General features: G+C 45.2%; 1 protein-coding gene across 10 annotated transcripts in view; it reads right to left on the minus strand.

Moving 5' to 3' along the window:
* The window catches only part of LOC137372521 (uncharacterized), a 203,681-nt gene that overhangs the window by 49,355 nt on the left and 130,989 nt on the right, over positions 1–23,337 (minus strand). For 9 of the 10 annotated variants that reach the window (XM_068036406.1, XM_068036403.1, XM_068036407.1 and 6 more), the window contains one exon: positions 19,828–19,932. The exons of the other annotated variant lie outside the window; for it this stretch is intronic. In XM_068036406.1, coding sequence (XP_067892507.1) covers positions 19,828–19,932 — 105 coding nt within the window. The remainder of the gene's footprint in view (positions 1–19,827; positions 19,933–23,337) is intronic. 10 annotated transcript variants of the gene reach the window in all.

Raw genomic sequence — 23,337 nt, forward strand, 5'->3', positions numbered from 1 at the left:
TTTGGTTTCCACATTTAAGAAAGGATAAACTTACACCAAGGAAGCAGTGCAGCAGAGATTTACTAGATTGTTCCCTGGGAGGAGGGGGTTGTCCTATTATAAGAGGCTGAGTAAATTGGGCCTATGTTCTCTGGAGTTTAGAAGAATGAGAGGCGATCTAATTGAGACATACAAGATTCTGAGAGGGCTTGATAGGGTAGAAGCTGAGAGATTGTTCTCACTGGTCAGGGAATCTAGAACAGGTGGACAATGTCTCAGGATAAGGCGCCAATCATTCAGGACTAAGTTGAGGAGAAATTACTTCACTCAAAGGGTTGTTAAACTTTGGAATACTCTATGCCAGAGGGTTGTGGATGCTCCATCAGTGAATTCATTTAAGGCTGGGAGTGATAGATTTTTGGTCTCACAAGGAATCAACGGATATAGGGAAAAGGGCAGGAAAGTGGAATTGAAGCTCAAGACCAGCCATGCTCGTCTTGAATGGCGGAGCAGGCTCGTTGGGCCATATGGTCTCCTTCTGCTCCTATTTCTTGTGTGTTCAGCATCAACAAGTAAGCCAGAGCAGCACGGATGGATCCAACAACATGTGAATGCAGTCTCATTAGTGGCCCAAACTTCGAAGCAGATAAGAAATAATTTTTTAAACCTGTATAGGTTGCTAAGGCAAGTGTGCAAATCTATCACAACATTTAATGGGGTGTCTAGCCAAGCGTCTTTATTACTCTTTAAATAGTTAAATGTTCTTGCTCACAGAGGCCATGAGCTTTTTTTTTATTCATTCATGGGATGTGGGTGTCACTGGCCAGGCCAGCATTTATTGCCCATCCCTAATTGCCCTTGAGAATGTGGTGGTGAGCTGAGTGGCTTGCTAGGCCATTTCAGAGGGCGTGTAAGAGTCAACCACATTGCTGTGGGTCTGGAGTCACGTGTACGCCAGACCAGGTAAGGACAGCAGATTTCCTTCCCTAAAGGACATTAGTGAACCAGATGGGTTTTTACAACAATCGACAATGGTTTCATGGCCATCGTTAGACTAGCTTTTTAATTCCAGATTTATTAGTTGAATTCAAATTCCACCTTCTGCTGTGGTGGGATTTGAGCCCATTTCCCCAGAGCAATACCCTGGGTCTCTGGGTTACTAGTCCAGTGACAATACCACTACGCCACTGCCTCCCCAAATGCATTTATGTCTAGATCATGCCCGCTGTCACTGATCCAGGTGGATTTTTTGGGATCACAGAGGTTCTCGCCCCACCAGGGCACATCCAGGCTCTAAAGTCTGACAGAATACCTATCCTGGGTGGAGAGGCATCTGGCCCCATTTCCCATAAACAACCTAATGGTGCCCCTTGGCAAGAGGGCTACATTGAACAATATTTTAAAAAATAAATCTGTTTTTCTTTAGGTCTTACAAGCCTCTGTCCTGCCCTCCAGGTGTTTGTCACTTCAGGCCCTGTCAGTAAATTATGTCTGGTCTAACCAGTCGTACCTGTACTGACTGTATGTGAGGTGCCACTTGAAGAATGGCTTGCAAGAATTTGAAAAACCCACCCCAGCCAAACATCCCTTGTGACAATGTTCATGTTTGGGGTGAGTGGTGGTTCTGTCGCCAATAGGGCAAAGAGGAAACTCCAGAGGAAGGCCAGCACATGGCATAACCAGGTCCCAACCTAGCTTGGGCAGCAAAACTTTTGAATCAGAGGGATAAATGTTCATCCTCACCAGCAGGGTGGTAATCTGGTGGAGCACATTGCATCACATCATGTTGTAGAATCCAACTGATTTACATGACACTGAAACATTAACTCTGCTTCTCTCTCCACAGATGCTGCCAGACCTGCTGAGTATTTACAGCAATTTTTGTTTTAATTTCTCCTCAACTCAGTCTTAAATGATCGGCCCCTTATCCTAATACTGTGCCCCCATGTTTTAGATTCCCCCACCAGCGGAAATAATCTGTGTCTACCCTATCCAGCCCCTTTAGAACCTTATATGTTACAATGAGATCACCGCTCATTCTTCTAAACTCCAGAGAATTAAGGCCCAATTTATTCCTAGAATTAGGAGTAGGCCACTCGGCCTCTTCAGCCTGCTCTGCCATTCAATAAATTCATGGCTGAGCTGATTGTAACCTTGACTCCACATTCCCACCTACCCCCAATTACCTTTTACCCCTTGCTTATCAAGAATCTATCTACCTCTGTCTTAAAAATATTTAAAGACTCTGCTTCCACTGCCTTTTGAGGAAGAATTCCAAAGACTCACGACCCTCTGGGAGAAAAATATATTTAAACAGTGACCCCTAGTTCTAGATTCTCCCACAAGGGGAAACATCCTTTCCACATCCACCCTAAGACCCCTCAGGATCTTGTATGTTTCAATCAAGCTGCCTCTTACTCTTCTAACTCTAGCGGATACCAGCCTTACCTGTCCAACATTTCCTCAGAAGACAACGTGCCCATTCCAGGTATGTCTAGTAAACCTTCTCTGAACTGCTTCCAACGCATTTACATTTTTCCTTAAATGACTACCAAGTGACTGAGTGTATAGTAGCTAAATTTGTGGATGATACAAAGATAGGTAGGAAAGCAAATTGAGAGGAAGACACAAAATGTCTGCAAAGAGATATGGATAGTATTGCTAAAAATAGAGTCATGTTGTCAAAGCTTTTTGTCTTGCACTCATAAGAACACCAATGTAAGGGAAAGCAAAAGCTTTATACTGTATGAGGAGAGAGTGCTGATTGGTTGGCAAGTGTACTACCAAATGACTAGCTATAGATAGTTTAAGCGAGTGGGTAAAAATTTGGCAGATGGAATATAACGTGGGAAAATGTGAAGTTGTACACTTTGGCAGGAAGAGAAAAGCAGAATATTAATTACATGCAGAGGGACAGCAGAATGCTGCAGTACAGAGTGACCTGGGTGTCCTTGTACATGGATCACAAAGTTAGCATGCAGGTTGTTATGAGGGTTTCCATTTTTTGTTAAAACTTGAGAATTTATATTTTAAAACTGAAAAGGATTTCATAGAAACTGAACTTGGTGGCTTTTTAAAAAGGAAGGTCACCAGAAGGTTGGGACAATGAGTGGAACTGTAAACAGTTACTGGAAGGCATCTGTTTTCAAATAAAAACCCAGCATGGTTGTTTTCGTTTGAAGAGAGGTGACAGGCCAAGATTCAGTGGTCATGATCTAGACTTCCGGAAAAGTTTTAGTTTCATTTTGAACTGTGAAAAGCCTGTTGGTGTTTGGCCTGGAACAGAAGTAGTTTGCGTATTGACCTACCAGGAGACTACCAGTCCATCTTTCTTTTGAAAAGGAATCCTGTATCAAGAGTGTTCCTATTTCCTCCTATATTTGAAGAAAGCCTGCATGATTAAAGAACTTGAATGTCAAGTGTGTGAAATTGAAACCTTGGTTGCTGCATTTCTGCTTTAAGACCTGATTGAAGCCTTCTGTAGCTGCATCTCTTGGAAGCCTACACAAACTGATCATCAACATCGCCTGAAAAGAACTGTTCTAGGAAGATCCCATTGACAGCCGCTGGCTGGAGTTATACCTAGCGCAAAGGAAGATGGTTGTGGTTGTTGGAGGTCAATCATCTAAGCTCCAGGCCATCACTGCAGGAGTTCCTCAGGGTAGTGTCCTAGGCCCAACCATCTTCAGCTGCTTCATCAATGACCTTCCCTCAATCATAAGGTCAGAAGTGGGGATGTTCGCTGATGATTGTGCAATGTTCAGCACCATTCGTGACTCCTCAGATACTGAAGCAGTCCAGGTAGAAATGCAGCAAGACCTGGACAACATCCAGGCTTGGGCTGATAAGTGGCAAGTAACATTCGCGCCACACAAGTGCCAGGTAATGACCATCTCCAACAAGAGAGAATCTAACCATCTCCCCTTGACATTCAATGGCATTACCATCGCTGAATCCCCCACCATCAACAGCCTGGGGGTTACCATTGACCAGAAACTGAACTCGACCAGCCACATAAATACTGTGGCTACAAGAGCAGGTCAGAGGCTGGGAATTCTGCGGTGATTAACTCACCTCCTGACTCCCAAAATCTGTCCACCATCTACAAGGCACAAGTCAGGAGTGTGATGGAATACTCTTCACTTGCCTGGATGACTGCAGCTCCAATAATAATCAAGAAGCTCAAACCCATCCAGGACAAAGCAGCCAGCTTAATCAGCACCCCATTCACCACCTTAAACACTCACTCCCTCTACCATCGGCGCACAGTGGCAACAGCGTATGCTACATACAAGATGCACTGCAACAACTCACCAAGGCTCCTTCAACAGCACCTTCCAAATCCGCGACCTCTACTACTTAGAAGGACAAGGGCAGCAGACTCATGGGAACACCACCACCTGCAAGTTCCCCTCCAAGTCACACATCATCCTGATTTGGAACTATGTCGCTATTTGGCTGTCGCTGGGTCATAAACCTGGAACTCCCTTCCTTACAGCACTGTCGGTGTACCTCGGTGGGCCGAAGGGCCTGTTTCAGTGCTGTATAATCTAATCTAATCTAATCTACACCAGATGGACTGCAGCAGTTCAAGAAGGAGGGTCACCACCACCTTCTCAAGGGCAATTAGGGATGGGCAACAAATGCTGGTCTTGGCAGCAACGCTCACATCCCATGAAAGAATAATACATTTTTTCCCTTGCAGAGCCTGCAGATGCACTCCAGTTCATAAAATATTCTGTCCCCCACCACACCCCCCCCCAACAGTTTTTACTCTCAATTCGGCCTCCGTTCCTTACTTAGAAAATGTATCCTTATTGTGGCATAGTTCTATGATATCAATCGCCCTCATAGCATGACCATGTTTCATCTGGGATCCTAAATAGTGAAGTGTTTGTTTTTCTTGATTTACACAGGTTTTCCAGAAATATTCGAATATTTAATAATGGAAATATGTTATCTGACATATTTATCATTAACACAATGGATATGCTTGGCAATAGGGATACTGTTGCATTCCTGACATCCAGCACAGACAAGTAGTGAGATTAAAAGGCTATATTGCCTAGTGTGATCGATTACAAATGATGAGGTGGAAGGTTTAAAAAAAAATGGCCATCTTGGACAGATTTCTGTTTTAAGTATGTACTGGCACTTTTGTTTGTGAATTTGGGGCAGGACCCATTTCCACAGGACTTCCCCTCAATATTGACAACACTAGAGTTTGTGAAGTAATCTGGGGCCTACCACATGTGTAATCGCTAATGATGCACAGAGTTTATTAAAATAAAGTTGAATAGTGTTGGCAGTCCAAAAATCACATGATATGTGGTCCTAGTGCACCAAAGGTACTTAGAACAAAATAAATCAGGCATACTTGCTATCAGTGTCAACAGATACTAGAGGAAATGCTTTACTTTGGCACCTGCAAACTGAAAAGACTTTCAAGAGAGATTGCTGGAGTTACAGAAGCAGTTTTGGCCTGAAATTTACCGATCAGGTGGACGACCCAAAGTTGGGTGGGGGGAGGTGAGGGGGGATATTCGGGTCAGGGAAACGGATGAGTGGCAGGATTTTACAAGGAAATGCCAATTAAGGGCAAGCAAGCGTGGGGGGGGGGGGGGTTGCCAATTTGGGGTGGCAGGTGGGTCATATTGGCAGCAGATTGCTATGAGGCATCATTTTTAAAGACACAAGTACAGCATTCAGGCAGGCTGCAGACACAGGATACAAAGGAAGCGGTTTATATCAATGGAGACTGCGGAGGAATGGCTTCATCATGAAGCAGTGATGTCCACCTGGAGGTGATTCTGCAGGCCGTAAGGCAAAGGAGATGTCCTGTTTTCAGCAGACAAGAGAAGGAGGCCAGCCAGCCAGCCTCATGAGGAAGGCAACTGGAAGAGTTGATTAGTGCTGAGGGATGGCGACAAGAACCTGAATCCAGTGCAGGAAGAGATTTAATTACCTGATGCGGTCTGGAAAAATAAGTAGCATTTAGAGTGGCAAACTGAAAGCCCAGCATGAATTAAAAGGCACTCATGAAATGTGAGGCCAGGTGGTGACACCAGTGCTGTGTGCCGATCTGATGACTGAGGCAGCCCCTGCACAGGTACAGGTGGCCCCAAAGGTGCTGGGTCTCAGAAGGGCTTGGGCAACCAGAGGATGCAAGCCACGGCCATCTCATGCACCGGTGAAGTCAGCTGGTTGCCCCCACATCAACTCCAAGCGCAGGGAGAGCACCCCATAGTGGTAACTGTAAGTGAGCGTGTAAATGCATGGTCTAACACTTGGGGTTTCATTGACCATAATTTTTTGTTAAATGCAGAATGCTTTAACGTGTTATGAGAGTTAAAGGTCTTGTGATACAATCTATAATGACTCGTGTATTTATTTTTGTGCATCTCTTGACAGATATGGAATTGAATATATGTTTGAGCAACAATGACAATGAAGACGGTGTCTGTAAAGGTGAGCGCCTCATGGGCGCCTATGTTGACAGAGGCCTTGGCATATAGTGCTAATGGGTACAGAGAGATGGTAAGAGCTTAATAAAAAGTCAGAAAGGCTATCTCTGGGAGAAAAGTTCTTGGTTCAGTGACCCGTTGCACTTTACCTCATGTGAAGCATCTGTTGATCAGAGTGTCATGAGTCTCCCTGCCAAGTATGTCAATGCCCAGTGACCGGCGCCCCGCGGCCCCAACTTCATCGGCTGACAGCTGGCATCCTCATGTTCATTCTCCTCCTCTGAAGATGCTGCTCACAGTGTCTTCCTCTGGCTCTAGCACTACTCCTCTCAGAAGCGCCAGGTTGTAAAATGCGCGGCAGATGACAATGATGCAGGATTCTCCCTCAGATCTATCGAGGCATCAAACCTCATCTTCAGAAGGCCAATGAACAGCTTGATGGTGGCCCTGGTAGTCATATGTCAGCAGTTGTATGTATCTTCTGTCTGTGCATTGGTATTGTGTACAGGGGTCAGAAGCCATGTCTTCCCCTTGTCCCCTAGTATCCATCCACAAAGGAGTTCAGATGACCAGAACAGCTGAAGCACTTGTGACTGTCTAAGGATGTAGGAACTGTGGCAGCTTCCCGGAAACCTCACGCACACCTGCATGATTTTCTTACGGTGGTCACAGATGACTTGAACATTCAGGGAGTGAAACCCCTGCCAGTTCACAAAGGTGCTCTGAGGGAGCCTTGATAGCCACATGAGTACAGTTCCCTCCACCGCTCAACGGCTGCTCAGATCTCCCCTCCTTTTGAGGTGGTGAGGCTCTGAGCCTCTGTGCCTCCCACCTTACAGACAATGTCCCTGACACCACCATCCCCATCCCTGGGTATGTCCTGTCCCACTGGCAGGACAGACCCACCAAAGGTGGCGGCGGCACAGTGGTGTACAGTTGGGAGAGAGTTGCCTGGGAGTCCTCAACATTGATTCCGGACCCCATGAAGTCTCATGGCATCAGGCCAAACAGGGGCAAGGAAACCTCCTGCTGATTACCACCTAACACCACCCCTCGGTTGATGAATCAGTGCTTCATCACCAACTGGAAGAAGCACTAAGGGTGGCAAGGGCACAGAATGTACTCTGGATGGGGGACTTCAACGTCCATCATCAACAGTGGCTCAGTAGCACCACTACTGACCGAGTTGGCCGAGTCCTAAAGGACATAGCTGCTAGTCCGGGTCTGCAGGAGGTTGTGAGAGAACAAACAAGATGGAAAAACCTACTTGACCTCACCAACCTACCTGTCACAGAAGTATCTGCCCATGACAGCATCGGTAGGAGTGACCACCGTCTTTTGTGGAGACGAAGTCCCGTCTTCACATTGAGGATACCCACCATCGTGTTGTGTGGCACTACCACCGTGCTAAATGGGATAGATTTTGAGCAGATCTAGCAACTCAAAATTGGACATCCATGAGGCACTGTGGGCCAACAGCAGCAGGAGAACTGTATTCAACCACAATCTAACCTCGGGGCCCGGCATTTCCCCCACTGAACCATTACCATCAAGCTGGGAACCAACCCTGGTTCAATGAAGAGTACAGGAGGGCATGCCAGGAACAGCACCAGGCATACCTTAAAAATGAGGTGTCAGTCTGGTGAAGCTACAGCCCAGGACTACTTGCATGGCAAACAGTGGAAGCAGTATGCAATAGAGAGGGCTAAGAGATCCCACAACCATATTTAAGCTCAGCAGTCCTGCCACATCCAGTGGTGAATGGTGGTGGACAATTTAACAACTGACAGGAGGAGGAGGCTCCACAAATATCTCCATTCTCAACGATGGGGGAGCCCAGCACATCAGTGCAAAAGACAAGGCTGAAGCATTTACATCCATCTTCAGCCAGAAGTGCCAAGTGGATGATCCATCTTGGCTTCCTCCTGAGGTCCCCAGCATCACAGTTGCCAGGCTTCAGCCAATCCGATTCACTCCACGTGATAGCAAGAAATGGCTGAAGGCACTAGATACTGCAAAGACTTTGGGCCCTGACAACATTCTGGCAATACTGAAGATGTGTGCTCCAGAACTAGCCACGCTCCTAGCCATGCTGTTCCAGTACAGCTATAACACTGGCAACTACCTGGCAATGTGGAAAATTGCCCAAGTATGTCCTGTAGACAAAGCAGGACAAATCCAACCTAGCCTGTAGACAAAGCAGGACAAATCCGACCTAGCCTGTTACCACCCTATCAGTCTACTCTCGATCATCAGCAAAGTGATGGAAGGGGTCGCGACAGTGCTATCGAGCGGCACTTGCTCAGCAATAATCTGCTCACTGACGTTCAGTTTGGGTTCCAGGGCCACTCAGCTCCTGACCTCATTACAGTCTTGATCCAAACATGGACAAAAGAGCTGAACTCCAGAGGTGAGGTGAGAGTGGCTGCCCTTGACAACAAGGCAGCATTTGACCGCGTATGGCACCAAGGAGCCCTAGGAAAACTGGAATCGGGGAAAACGCTGTGCTGGTTGGAGTCATACATAGCACAAAGGAAGATGGTTGTGGTTGTTAGAGGTAAATCATCTCAGTCCCAGGACATCAATTCAGGAGTTCCTCAGGGTAGTGTCCTAGGCCCAACCATCTTCAGCTGCTTCATCAATGACCTTCCCTCAATCATAAGGTCGGAAGTGGGGATGTTCGCTGATGACTGAACAATGTTCACCATTCGCGACTCCTCAGATACTGAAACAGCCCATGTCCAGATGCAGCAAAACCTGGACAACATCCAGACTTGGGCTGATAGGTGGCAAGTAACATTTGCGCCACACAAGTGCCAGGCAATGACCATCTCCAACAAGAGAGAATCTAACCATCTCCCCTTGACATTGAAAGGCAATACCATCGTTGAATCCCTGACTATCAACATCCTGGGGGTTACCATTGACCAGAAACTGAACTGGACCAGCCACATAAAATTGTGGCTACAAGAGCAGGTCAAAGGCTTGGAATTCTGCGGCGAGTAACTCACCTCCTCACTCCCCAATGCCTGTCCACCACCTACAAGGCATAAGTCAGGAGTGTGATGGAATACTCTCCACTTGCCTGGATGGGTGCAGCTCCAACAACACTCAAGAAGCTCGACACCATCCAGGACAAAGTAGCCAGCTTGATTGGCACCCCATCCATCATCTTCAACATTCACTCTCTCCACCACCAACGCACAGTGGCAGCAGTGTGTACCATATACAAGATGCACGGCAGCAACTCACCAAGGCTCCTTCAACAGCATCTTCCAAACCCACGACCTTTACCACCTAGAAAGACAAGTGCAGCACATGCATGGGAACACCACCACCTGCAAGTTCCCCTCCAAGCCATACAACATCCTGACTTGGAACTATATTGCCGTTCCTTCACCATTGCTAGGTCAAAATCCTGGAACTCCATTCTTAACAGCACTGTGGATGTACTTACACCCCAAGGACTGCAGCCGTTCAAGTAGGCAGTTCACCACCACCTTCTCAAGGGTAATTAAGGATGGGCAATAAATGCTGGCTTAGCCAGCAACGACCACATCCCATGAATGAATAATTTTTTTTAAACTGCGCTGTTTGTAAAATCAGAAAAAAGGTAGGAAAATACCTGACACTTGGCTGTTTAACCTTAATTACCTGCCCACCACCAATGTGTCACTGATCCATCCAGCCACCGCATCTCATAAAATGGGGCTGGCAAAATTCTGCCCTTTAAATCAATTTTTTTTTGCTCTGCATCTGGATTAAGCAAGCTGGTCGCCTCACAGACTGAGATTGCTGGAAAATGTTTGTCCCCATCAACAGTAAGAGATTCTAAGTACCAGGCTTGGGATTTGCTATCCGAATTCCCTTGTTTTCAATGTTAATGGAAGATGTGGAGCAGTACAGGACTGAGAAAAGGAGAATGAGGCTTTACAAGATATTACTCTTGTCACTACCCCCAAAGAATTTACAGGACACACAGTTCCTATCAAGATGTTAGGGTGTATTTCACCAAAGTTACAATAGGGGGCCTGTTCAAAACGTGCTCTGGAAGCCTGTGAAGCAGCACTATCTTGGCGTTACACAACCCAACTGGTTGGTGTGATTCCAGGGTCTTGAATTTAGGCAATGCTCGATCTGGCAACCAATTTGCGTGTCACTCTGATGATCAGGTGTGAGGCTGCAAGATGGGCACTGCACTAACATTCCTTAAAAGGCCAGGCACCCAAATTGCAATTTTTGACAACTTTTTTATTGCAGAGTGTCTGGAAGGACTTGAGTGTTTTTGGAGGTGTTTTGGTGAGTTCCAGGATTTGGCAGCGAGTGTTGTTGCATCCTCCCGGGGGGATGGGGAGGGCGGGTGGGCAAGAAGAGAGACAGAGAGTGGGGAACAGAGGAGTGGGTGACCTGTCCAAGCTGAAACAGGTTTGGGACCGGTACTTTGAGTGCCCTTGGGTCTGCAGGACAACAGGGAGATGGAGCAGAGGTTGCAGAGAGGGCAAGCTCTGCACCACACCCTCTGCCAACTTTGAACCAGACTCCTCCACACTTCTTGACAGTGACAGGAGCTGCTTGGCAGGTCACATAATGCACTCAACATCTTGGTGCACATACCCATTCAGTGCTCATTTGTATGCTGCTCCATCAAGGTCCTCATCTGAGTCCTCCACAGAACTCAACTGTGACCTCACCCTCTGATATACTGGCAAAACCATCCTTTTTAAGCATTACCAGGCTGCAGCCAACCACGTGTTGATCCCAACTTTATACTAGCCTCCAAGGTATGTGCAGAGCCAGTATCTGAGCCCACGGCTGCGAGCAATGAGGCCTCTTCATCAGTGCTGTTGCTCTCTCTCTTCCTTCTTGGGCTGCTGTGGCTGGACAGGCAGCAGTTCTTGAGTGTCTGAAAGCAGGAAGTAAACAGGAAGGTTGGTTTGAGGAAAGAGGGGAGGGACAGGAATCAAGGGATCCATGGTCACACCATCAGCAGCTTGCTCGCCATGCCAGGTAGCAGGATGAGGGTGTTCTGGGAGTTCAGAAGGGGCATAAGGCAGAAACATACCTTCATCCTCAATGTTCTCAGCAATGCTGGTGCCATGGGCCCATCAAAGCTAGCTGCATGATGCAGACAACCGTCTCTTCCATAGGGCACAGGAGATGCAAGAGTCCTTGATCTCACGTGCCGTCCCGTTCACAATTTGAAAAGCCGGCGGGTTCTCAGAGGCAGAAGTTGTTGCCAGCAAAGGTAAGTTCTGTTATTCAGGGGTCACTTTGCATTACGGAAGGGAAGAGGGAGGGGGGATATTCAGGGGTCTAACTCTGCATTCTGGAAGGGAGGAGGGAGGGGGGATACACAGGGGTCTCACTCTGCATTCTTAAAGGGAGGGGTCTGGGATTACTGGAGCGAAAGCTGTGCTGGCATGAAGGGAGGTATCGTGTACCATCCCTCCATTAACAGTGTACGCTCTGTGTCTGTGAGGGGACAATGGCACACTAGGCACCCTGTGCGGGGAGGATGCCAGAAAAGGCAGGAACATTAAGGTTTTATGGATGGTGGGGGCAATCAATTCAGCTGGTAGGATCTTGATGTGGTCATGTTGTGCCACTCTGAGTGTTGGCCAAGATGGGCAATGCCATGGCACGCCACTTAGTTGATCCAGGAAAGCAGCTGATGTACCCGTCAACACCAATCCCTGCCCTGTTAGGAACCTTTGAATACATGCAGGGTTCAACTTTATTTATCACATGGAAATAGGTATTGCTCATCCTACATTGTGTGATCCTCTGTTCGTGAGGATCCATATGCACCAGAGACAATACCAACAGGCAGGTGCGATCCACATACAGGCCCCCGGTCGTGAGCAGCAGCCCCCAAGGGGAGCTCGCAATTACGCTTGCCGTGCATCTACAGGCCCCACATGACATACCATCAGATCTCAGAGCACCAGTGTCACCAGGAGATTGCGCATATAGAGAGGGTGGTGACACGTTTCTGTGCCCTGCTCACGGATGACCTGCAGCCCATGGGCTCCAGTAGACATCTCATGCCTTTGTTCCTCATAGTGGCAGCGGTTCTCAAGCCTGACACCTCTGCAGCCAGTTGGGGGCCCACCAGAGACCTTTGTAGGGTCACACAGTCAGCAGTGCACCGCTGCATCAGAGAGGTCGCCAATGCCCTGCACCGGAGGGCCAGTGAGTCTGTCTGCTTCAGGTTGGACTCTCACAGCCAGGCCCACAGGGCCACTGGTTCTGGCATCATTGCTGGAGAACCATAGGTTGTAATGTTCATAGACTGCACTCCTATGGCCATCAGGCCTACTGCCAGGCTACCACCTGCAGATGTCACCATTGAAGGAACCCTCTCAATCTAGGTGAAGCTGGTATGTGAACACCACAGATGTTTGCAGCGAATGTGTGACCGCTTCTCAGGCAGCTGACATGTTACATGGGTCTTGCGCCAGTCCCGGTTGCCACCGCTGTTCACTGAAGTGCCTTAGACGGAGTGGTGGCTTCTTGGAGATTAGGGTTATCCTTTGCAGACATGGCTCCTGACACCAGTGAGAGACTCCACCACTGCTGCAGAGGAGAGATACAATGCCCGCCACTGAGCTACATGAGCCACCATTCAGCAGGAGATCGGCATGCTGAAAGTGCGCCTCCAATGCCTGTATGGATAGGGTGATGCCCTGTACTACGGGTCGAAAAGGCCAGCTCCTTTCTTTGTTGCTCTGCACAACTACGCACCCAATAGGGGCCAGGCCTCGCATGATGACGAAAGACGTCAACAGGATTCCTCCTCGGACTATGAGGACGCTGAGGACCTACAACATGAAAGACGGTACCCAGGCTCTGCAGGCAGGGCTAGCAGTGAGCTAGGGATGTACGGAAGTGATTTATCATTCAAAGGCTATCTGCTCCATAGGAACCAACATGAGCTCTGCAAGCCACACATTACCCTTGCTCACCTGCTGTGCACCAGTCCACATCTGCAGCATTTCTGTGTAAACCACTAGAGGCAGCAGCTGACTGAGCCAATGTCCATGTCACTGCATCCGTGGAGACGCTCATGTGTAATGGTGGCATGGCAATGATGTTATTGCATAAATTGGCTCACCTGAAGGGCCAACAGTGCAAAGGGATGTGACATTGGCTCTACATGCTGACACACATCATTCGCACAGAGAAAAGGACACACATGTTGGTGAGGAACATTTAGTGAAAGATGTATTTACATTGCTATAACACCCGTGCATTCCCATTTGTGTCAGTGTGTTCTCTGTAAACCTCTGTAATACCTTTTATGGTCTATTTAAGTCTCACGTCCTGGAATATGCAAATTTAGGATTATTCACCCAGGTGTGGCACACCTACAAGAAGGAATATTACACTTGAATGGAAGAGGATTGCAACTTCACAGGACAAAGGACACAGCAGGGTAAGTATGTTGCAGCAAAGCGGAAAATGCTGGGGTAACTCAGCAGGTCAGGCAACATCTGTGGAGAGAGAAGCAGAGTTAACTTTCAGGTCTGTGAACTTGGGCAAGTTAACTCTGCTTCTCTCTCCAGAGATGCTGCCTGAACTGCTGGGTTTTTGCAGCACTCTCTGCTGCCAGATTGACAGCAGCCCCACTCTTCAGCAGTCAGGTAAGTATTTCTTTGACAGCTGTCAGGAAGCAGGTGCTGGGGTGCTTAAAACAGGGCCCCAGCACCTGCTGCACAGCTGTCAAAAACTCTCACTGCGCCAAATGTCCTGCCTCTCCCCACGTATTATGGGGAAGGCGGCTCGGCGCCGTGATTCTAATGAGCACCCCCGCGTAATATCACGGGGGCTCTGCGGCGGCCGCTAAATGTGGGCACCCTGCTGAGTTAAAAGGGCGCCGCCGTGCAGCGCGGCACCTGAATAAAATTCCTGTATGTCGAAGCAAGAATGATCACTGAGTAACAATGGAGGTAGTCAAGCAATGCTTCAGGTGTGCAGATCACTCATCAGCCCCTTACAATATGATCCTGAAAAGGCAAGCAAAATACTGAATGTACACTTTATGCTCCATAGAACAATTTAGACTTCACCAATATAAGCAATTTAATTTACAATAATTCTGTAATTTATATTCAGCATTTTGTCTGAACAAGACTGAAAGCAGGATGGTTATCATAGTAATTTGGAGTGTTAATTAGTGAACAAAGGTAATAGAGTAGTTACAATCTGAAGCATTTCACACCATTGAGAAGTTGACTCCTAGCTAGAAATATAAAAATGGATAGTAAGAGTTTCTACAAGTATTTAAAAAGGAAAAGAGTAACTAAAGTGAGTGTTGGTCCCCGAAAGAGTGAGTCTGGGGTGTTAATAATGGAAAATAAGGAAATGGCGGAGGAACTGAAAAGATTTTTTGCATCTGTCTTCATTGTAGAGGATACAAATAACATCCCAAAAATAATTGTGAATCAAGAGTTGAAAGGGAGAGGAACTTAAAACAATCAAAGGTTACTAAGCAAAATAAGAGCCTATGGTATAGGGGGTAACATATTAGCATGGATAGAGGATTGGTTATCTAACAGGAAACAGAGTTGGCATAAATCGATTGTTTTCAGGTTGGCAAGCTGTAACTAGTAGGGTGTCACAGGGATCAGTGCTGGGGTCTCAAATATTTACAATCTATATCAATGACTCTGATGAAAGGACAGAATATATGGTTGCTAAATTTCCTGATGACACAAAGATAAGTAGGACAGTAAGTTGTGAAGAAGACATAAGGATATAGATAGGCAAAAAGATATAGATAGGTTAAGTGAGAGGGCAAATATTTGGCAGATGGTGTATAATGTGGAAAAATATGAACTTGTCGACTTTGGCTGGAAAAATAGAAAAGCGACATATTATATAAATGGAGGGACATTGCAGAATTCTGAGATGCAGGGGAATCTGGGTGTCCTGGTACACAAAACACAAAAAGTTAGTATGCAGGTACAGCAAGTGATTAAGCAATGTTATTTATTGCAAGGGGAATGGAATATAAAAGTAGAGATGTTTAGCTACAGTTGTACAAGGCATTGATGAGACCACATCTAGAGTATTGTGCGACAGTTGTACAGGGCATTGGTGAGGCCTCATCTAGACTATACAGTTTTGGTCTCCTTACTTAAGAAAGGATATAATTGCATTGGAAGCAGTTCAGAGAAGGTTCACTCGACTGATTCCTGGGGTGAGAGGGTTATCTTATGAGAAAAGGTTGAACAGGTTGGGTCTGTATTCATTGGAGTTTAGCAGGTTGAGAGGTGATCTTATTGAGGAGACTTGACAGGGTGGATGTTGAAAGGATGTTTCCTTCTGTGAAAGGGTGAGACTAAAACTAGGGGGCACAGTTTAAAAATAAGGGGTCTCCCATTTAAGACAAAGATGAGGAGAAATTTTTTTCTCTCAGAGGGTTGAGAGTCTGTGGAATTCTCTTCCCCGGAGAGCAGGGGAGGCAGGGTCATTGAATGTTTTTAAGGCAGAGGTAGACAAATTCTTGACAAACAAAGGAGTCAAAGGGTATCTGGTAGGCAGGAAAGTGGAGTTGAATCCACAAATAGATCAGTCATGATCTTATGAATGGCGGAGTAGGTTCTAGGGGCTGAATAGCCTACTCCTGCTCCTAGTTCGTATGTACGTATACATCTATGTAAGTAGCACAGCTGGGGGCTTCATAGGGACAGGCATTTGGGAGTGTCATGCTCCCACATTAAAGGGTAGACATTTAAATCAGGGTCAAAAACAAGAAATGCTGGATTCACTCAGCAGGTCTGGCAGCATCTGTGGAAAGAGAAGCAGAGTTAACGTTTCGGGTCAGTGACCCTTCGGAGTTCCGAAGAAGGGTCACTGACCCGAAACGTTAACTCTGCTTCTCTTTCCACAGATGCTGCCAGACCTGCTGAGTGAATCCAGCATTTCTTGTTTTTGTTTCAGATTTCCAGCATCCGCAGTATTTTGCTTTTATTTAAATCAGGGTGTTGATTTTGACTAATACCTCAGTTAGCCAAACTGCCAACCTTACTGCCTTTATTCTGTTTCTCAGACACAGTGGACAAACTGGGCCACAAGTCTCAACCAGCTAGTTTCAGGGACATAACTTGGAGAGGTAAGCCAATGTTCAAAGAGTTGGTAAGATGTCACTTTAATGGGCCAAATTCTCCTGGAAAAATAATTGCATGTTATCATTATGAATACTCAAATTGGCTTGCATGTTCAAGAGATCAAAAGATATGCCATGAGTTACGAATCCCCAGAACATGCTGGTTGATTTATGCTGCTCCAGATGTTTGCCTTGCATAAACAGGATCTCGCTCTTAGCGTCCCTGTTATTTTTACGAACTTGTTGGATTTGCACCTTAATCATCCAGGAGGTTAGGGCTCATAATTAGCAGTAACTGTTTTAACAATGTTTCTCAGAACATTTTTGGTTGAAGGACCTCTTTTTTTCAAATGGATTAGTAATCAGGACTCCCAACCAAATTATAATAATAGATAATATCTATAATATGAAAGTGCTGCCTTTAAGGAGTGTTTTAATAATTTTAAGAGAACAGATATTTTCCTACAGGTATCAGTGAGATGGGTGTGCCTGCTTCTCACTGCAGAGTTTGTCTATCCTTGACAGAGGCACAGAAAGCAGGAGCAGGAGAAAGCTGGAACCTAGAGAGAGCATGATGACAGTAGGAGCATGGGAAGCAGAAGCATGGAGAGAGGAGCAAGGGGAGCACATCAAGCCTCTGACCACTGCACACTGCTTTCTCTTGACCATTATGCTCTGGGTGGTCAACCACATTGCCCACCTGTAAAAGCCGGCCCTGCATTGCGGACCCCCAGAAGGTCTCTGGACTCCCTGGGATCTGCAGACCCCAGCTTGAAAACAACTGTTTTAATGACATGATAATTATTAATGTGATGCCAATCAGTCTCTCCATTCCAGAAAGGGAACAATTTAAACTGTTGCGTCTCACTCCTGTGTGTAGCAAATTGTTGGCAGAAATTTTTAAAAATTTAACATTTTAAATGTTTTAATTTTCTTCTTACTTTTCTTTTGTCACTCTCTCTTAATGCAATCTTTATTATCCTCTCTTTATTTATTTTTCAAAGGCCCCAGATGCCTCATTGTCTTCAGTGCACCATTCTAGGTTTGCACTTCCAGCAAGTTACAGCTCAAATTATATTTGAACTGAAGGGCGCAAGTTTTATTATTTTATTTTAATTTATTTTTAATTTTAATCCATTATTTTATGCAACTGTAGTCTATAAGAAATGAATGCACCCCACAGTAAAACCTTTATGCTATTAATTCACCAATCATGCAAAATTAAAGAAAGTCTTGTAATTATAAAGCACCTTTCAATACCTCAGGTCATCCCAAAGCACTTTACAGCCAATGTGTAGTCGCTCTTTAAATGTAAAAAACATGGCGTCCTTTGAACTCAGCAGGGTGCCCGAGGAGCCCCTGCAATATTTTGTGTGGGGGCTCATTTAAATAGTGGGGGTGGAGCGCTTGCCCCCGATGATGTGTCGGGGCGGCCGCCACATCCCGGGCAATGGTATCCGGCGCAGCGCCATTTTTAAAGGGCTTTAAGCCCTTACACATAATTATATCTTCCCTTTAAAAATTATAATTGATTTTTATTAAATATAAACATAATTGTGCAGGCCCTTTCCTAACCCCCCTCCCCTGCTACCCACCCCCCCAACCCCGCAATGGTAATTTCATTGCCTGAAATAACCACCAATTGATTTTTCAAATAGCCGAACATTTCACGCACCCCCCCACAACCTTCAATCTTTTGCCCTTCAACCCCTTCCCACATCCAATAAAAATTGATTTCCCTGCTTCTCCAACCCTCCCGTCCTGAAAACTTTATTCCTCCCCCCTCCCTCCAGGTTCTCAACTCAGAACCCCATGGAGCCACACTGAGGTCCCCCCCCACCCCGCCGCCAGTAATATGCGGTGGGCCCTTCTCTACGTTGTGGGTCGAGGTGGGCCTCTCCCCGCAGAATTTTACCGGCCCCCACGCTGCGACCCGTGGTGTCGAGGGGCCATTAAAATTCAGCCCAATATGTGCACTGTCTCATGGAATTTCTTTCAAAGTAAAGAGATGAGAATGTGTATGATTATCACATGCATTTTAGTAATGCTATATGAAGTGAGAATATGATCACTGGATCAAGTTAACATTAGCTAGAAAGTAGGCAATAAAAACTAAATTCCTTATTGTAGGGCTTGCTTATGGGAGTGACCATTGATGGTCAACTTGGAAGACTGGCACTGTGCATTGTTGCAATGGCTCAAGCGTTGGCATGAAATTGAATAAGGAGCAGCAACAATCTACACAAGAACAAGAAGACCAAAGTGACCTTCTACGCTTAAGTAAACACTAAAAATGTCGAAGTACCATCATTTTCCCTACTTCTATGACAAACATCTTACCTTCAAAAACAGTTCTGACTACTCAGTTGCACAAATGGTGGAGGAATTTTAAAATGGAGCCTTCAATTAGCACCCTGTTCTTGCTGGAATTGTGCTGATCAATATTTTAACTGTTCACTGCAGTCTGATGGCTGAGGCTTCATAAATTTGTGCAAATCAGGGTCTCATTATATCAATGGATTTTATGTTGCATCTGAGTAATCAAATCACTATGACTTTCTCACTAGGTGAAAGCAGGTCAGAAGCTGTGGAGAGGAGAAAGAACCCCTCCAAGGCAAGTGGAAATCTTACCTCTGCGAGGCCAGGAGAAACAGGGGTAAACCTCCATGCGCCATAAGGGAAATCATGGCGTCCCGTGTCCTATTCCTCCAGTTAAGACACTTTTAAAACCCCCTCATTACAAATTAAAGTAACACAAGTCTGAACTCTGGGACTGAAGTAGTGTTTTGCACTGACCCCACCCCCTACCTTCCCAAAACCCATAGTTCAAATTGATCCGTATAACTTTTAACATCTCCAACAATCTACAAGTCCATTTCAGTGTTTTACCTGGTTGTATAATTTCTCTAAGTTATTCCTGCACCACATGTAGATTCTAGGAGGAAGGGAAAAAATTCAAAATTGACCTGACTTTTGCTGCTAGGGAACAGGAACAGCATACTTCAGATGTGCCAGGTCAGTGGAAGGGTAAGAAAATCTGTCCTTCATCTACCCAAATATTGACACGAAAGCTTGCATCTTATATTATCTATCCTTGTCACCTCAGTTGACAAGCAGAACGGAGCTAAAACTGGTTCCAAAATCATTCATCATCTTTGGAGTTAAGCCTTACCATGATATTTATTGGAAACAGTGATGAAATATCACTTGTGTCAGTAGAGAATTAATCATTGAAAGAACTACAATTTCAGTGATTCTAACAAAATACAGTACCTGTAATATCAGATTGATGTGCAGCATTACTGCTGTCCATCCCTGGACTTGTACACCTGCATTGTATTGGTACTGCAGTCAGATTCTGTTGATTAGATCTTTCATCTGAATACAAAAGAATTTTGGTTTTAAGAAATATATTGATCCAAATCTCTGGTCTGTTTTTTTATTTAGAACTCAAACTTTTCTTATACATTTCTTATACAGGCCCAAGTCAGGAGTGCGATGGAATACTCTCCACTTGCCTGGATGGGTGCAGCTCCAACAACACTCAAGAAGCTCGACACCATCCAGGACAAAGCAGCCTGCTTGATTGGCACCCCATCTACAAGCATTCACTCCCTCCACCACCGATGCACAGTGGCAGCAGTGTGTACCATCTACAAGATGCACTGCAGCAACACACCCAGGCTCTTTAGACAGCACCTTCCAAACTTGTAAACTCAACCAACTAGAAGGACAAGGGCAGCAAATGCATGGGAACACCACCACCTGCAAGTTCCCCTCCAAGTCACACACCATCCTGACTTGGAACTATATCACCGTTCCTTCACTGTCGCTGGGTCAAAATCCTGGAACTCCCTTCCTAACAGCACTGTGGGTGTACCTACCTCACATGGACTGCAGCGGTTCAAGAAGGCTGCTCACCACCACCTTCTCAAGGGCAATTCGGGATGGGCAATAAATGGCGGCCTAGCCACCGACACCCACATCCCATGAATGAATAAAAAACATATTAATTATGGCCTTGAAATTATGAAATGGGGTATTAGCATATGATCACTTAAGACATCTATGTTAGAGGAAGAAATTTCATATAAACGTTCCCAAACTATGGTCACACCTGCCTTGTGGGTGGGCACAATGAGATTATCGGAGGGGCGTGAGGAGAATGCCAGGCCTGAACAAATGTCAGCTGGGAGAATTAATAAATGACTGCACCCACATCCAGGAATGGTCAGAATCCAGAGAAGGATGAACTTTGTAGCTGTTTTCCTGCACCTGTCGGTGAAAATGCTAGGATTGTCCATGGGTACCAACTGCTCAGTGGAACTCCTGCCCCCTCTGCTGCAATCCTGGACAAATTACAGCAGAAGTGTGCTGCTAAGAGTACAGATTTTTGGACCATGGAAGAGGATTTTACCGAATACTAAAAACATTAAGCGCTTTGCTTGTACTTACCTTTTCACCTCTTTTCCTACTGATTCTTTTTAATTCCAATTCTCGTTCTCAAATTTTACTTAATTTTTATTTTACATTTTTTCCAACTATTCAACCCTACATATCCTAAGCTATTTGTATGTTTTATTTCAGTTTAAAATGCAATCTAACTTTACTCTTCTGTCTTATTGCTCCCACCACACATATTGGAGATGAAAAGTGCTTTACCTCATTTGAAAATTGGCTCAGATTCTGAAGATTGACAGGTACCTCAAATAAGTCTTTCATACAAACACTGCTTACAAACCAGGAAGCATTGTTGACAAGTAAACTCATTGTTAAAAGCCACAGCCCAAAGTACTCATAAGCAAAACTGTCAGTGGCATTCAAAAGTATATAAGTATACTTATACATCGGTATTAAAAATTAAGATTTAAATGCAAGATAAAGTATATTGTCTTATTTTAAAAGCAACCACTCTCGCATATTAAGCTCCCAATGGGAGGATATAGATTTAAATCACTGCCTCATTTCTTTCAAGGAGGGAGTGTACAAATTGTTCCATAGCTCAACAAACATTAATCAAGGTAAACAGTAAAAATTTACGACTCTGATCATCCTTTAGACAGGCAGTAAAAACTGGGAAATTTTTGTCTTCCTGGGTTAGCTACATTCAAAAGTGTTAAGGTCACATTGCTGAAACACAACAGGTACTTGTTCCTCAGGGAAAAACCTTACAAATCAGTTCAAAATAGTTTTTTAAAGAAAAGTAAATATTTCATTGACATAACTTATCTTGCCCATACTAGTGAGGTAGGTAGTTGATTTTTTTTCCTGATCTGTAGCAATATCCTCTAGACAGTGCAGCTGGCACTGATCCTTTATGGCATGTCCTGTCATACTCTTCTACACAGCCACATTGCTTAGACCCCAACAGCACCTTTAAGCTACACAAACTAAGATTGTATTCTCTGGAACCTAGAAGGTTAAGGGGTGATTTGATCAAAGTTTTCAAGATATTAATGCGAACTGAAAGGGTAGATAGAGAGAAACAATTGCTGCTGGTTGGAGAATCGAAAACTAGGGGACATAGCATAAAAATTAGAGTCAGGCCTTTCAGGAGTGAAGTTAGGAAACATCTTAGGATGACTTTAAGAGGACCACCTTAAGAAGCTGTAAGTGAAGGTCAATGGAGGAAGTGATGTCGCGTCACACATGACCAGGGAGTTGTGGTTGTAGCCTGACAGAGTAAGATGTGTGTTGGTGTGGTTCCTGCAGTAGCTATTGTTATGACCAAGCGAGAAGGGTGTCTAGGGGTCTTTTTTACTGTCTTCACTGGTCTTATTGTAACAGGGTTTAATTTTAAGCACATTGTGTTTTGAGCTCCCCCTTTGTGAATCCTTGTTCACAGTTTTCCGATTATAAGGCAAAGAAATGAGCTCAAACAGGCCTTCTTAGGTTTAAAGAAGAAAAGTGAAATTTATTAAACCTTAGACTTAAACTCTAATATGGTTAACGCCTATGGATATATGATGTGCCCACGCTAGCATGCACACGTGATACACACATGCAAACAGGGACAGAAAAGAGCAGAAGGAAAATAAAATGGAGAGGTTTGAGGCAGTCTCAAAAGGGGGGTTATTGTTACTGTTTCTGTGGTTCCAGCTTGCCAAGAAGTCCTTGATTGTAAACAGCTCTTACTCTTCGTTGGGGCCCAGTATTCTTCTTAAACCTTGTTCACTGTAGGAGACTTTGCTCTCTTGGTGTTCATATGTCTTCATTGGTTGCCGAAGCTGGTGAGAGCTAGATGAGAGCAGACAGGAGAGAGGTGTTCTCAGTCCAAGAGCTAACAGCCTTCTCATTTAAAATCCCTTGTTGGAAGTTCAAATTCAAAAATCTCCAACAGTCAGCCAGCCATGTGACCAAATTGGTACGCCCACATCTGTTTGTGTATTCGACCATCTTAGCAGTTAACCTGGAATGCTAGCCTTTCCACCTTCAACATCTGGTAATCAAAAGTCCATCGTGGATTAAATTGGAGCAGGGAATAGCCCCTTTGATCTTTGAAGTACTGTCTGTGGACATGCTAATGTCTCTCTCCAGCCAAAGTCTACAATTGTTTTTTCAAGCTAGTGTTTTCTTCATCAACAACTGTTTAAAATCAATGTTCATGTGGCAAAATTAATTTTCCTCATGGCAGGTGGGGGGTTTGCCTGACTATATATATATATGGTTTAATGGCTGGCGGGCAGCCATAAAGACAGGGCTAAAATGTGGCGAGTCGAAGAGATTTAGTAGTTGGCAGGAAAAAAGACAGAGGCGCAAGGGGAGAGCCAACTGTGCAACAGC

The sequence above is a fragment of the Heterodontus francisci genome, chromosome 8, assembly GCF_036365525.1.
Source record: "Heterodontus francisci isolate sHetFra1 chromosome 8, sHetFra1.hap1, whole genome shotgun sequence".
Classification (NCBI taxonomy): Eukaryota; Metazoa; Chordata; class Chondrichthyes; order Heterodontiformes; family Heterodontidae; genus Heterodontus; species Heterodontus francisci.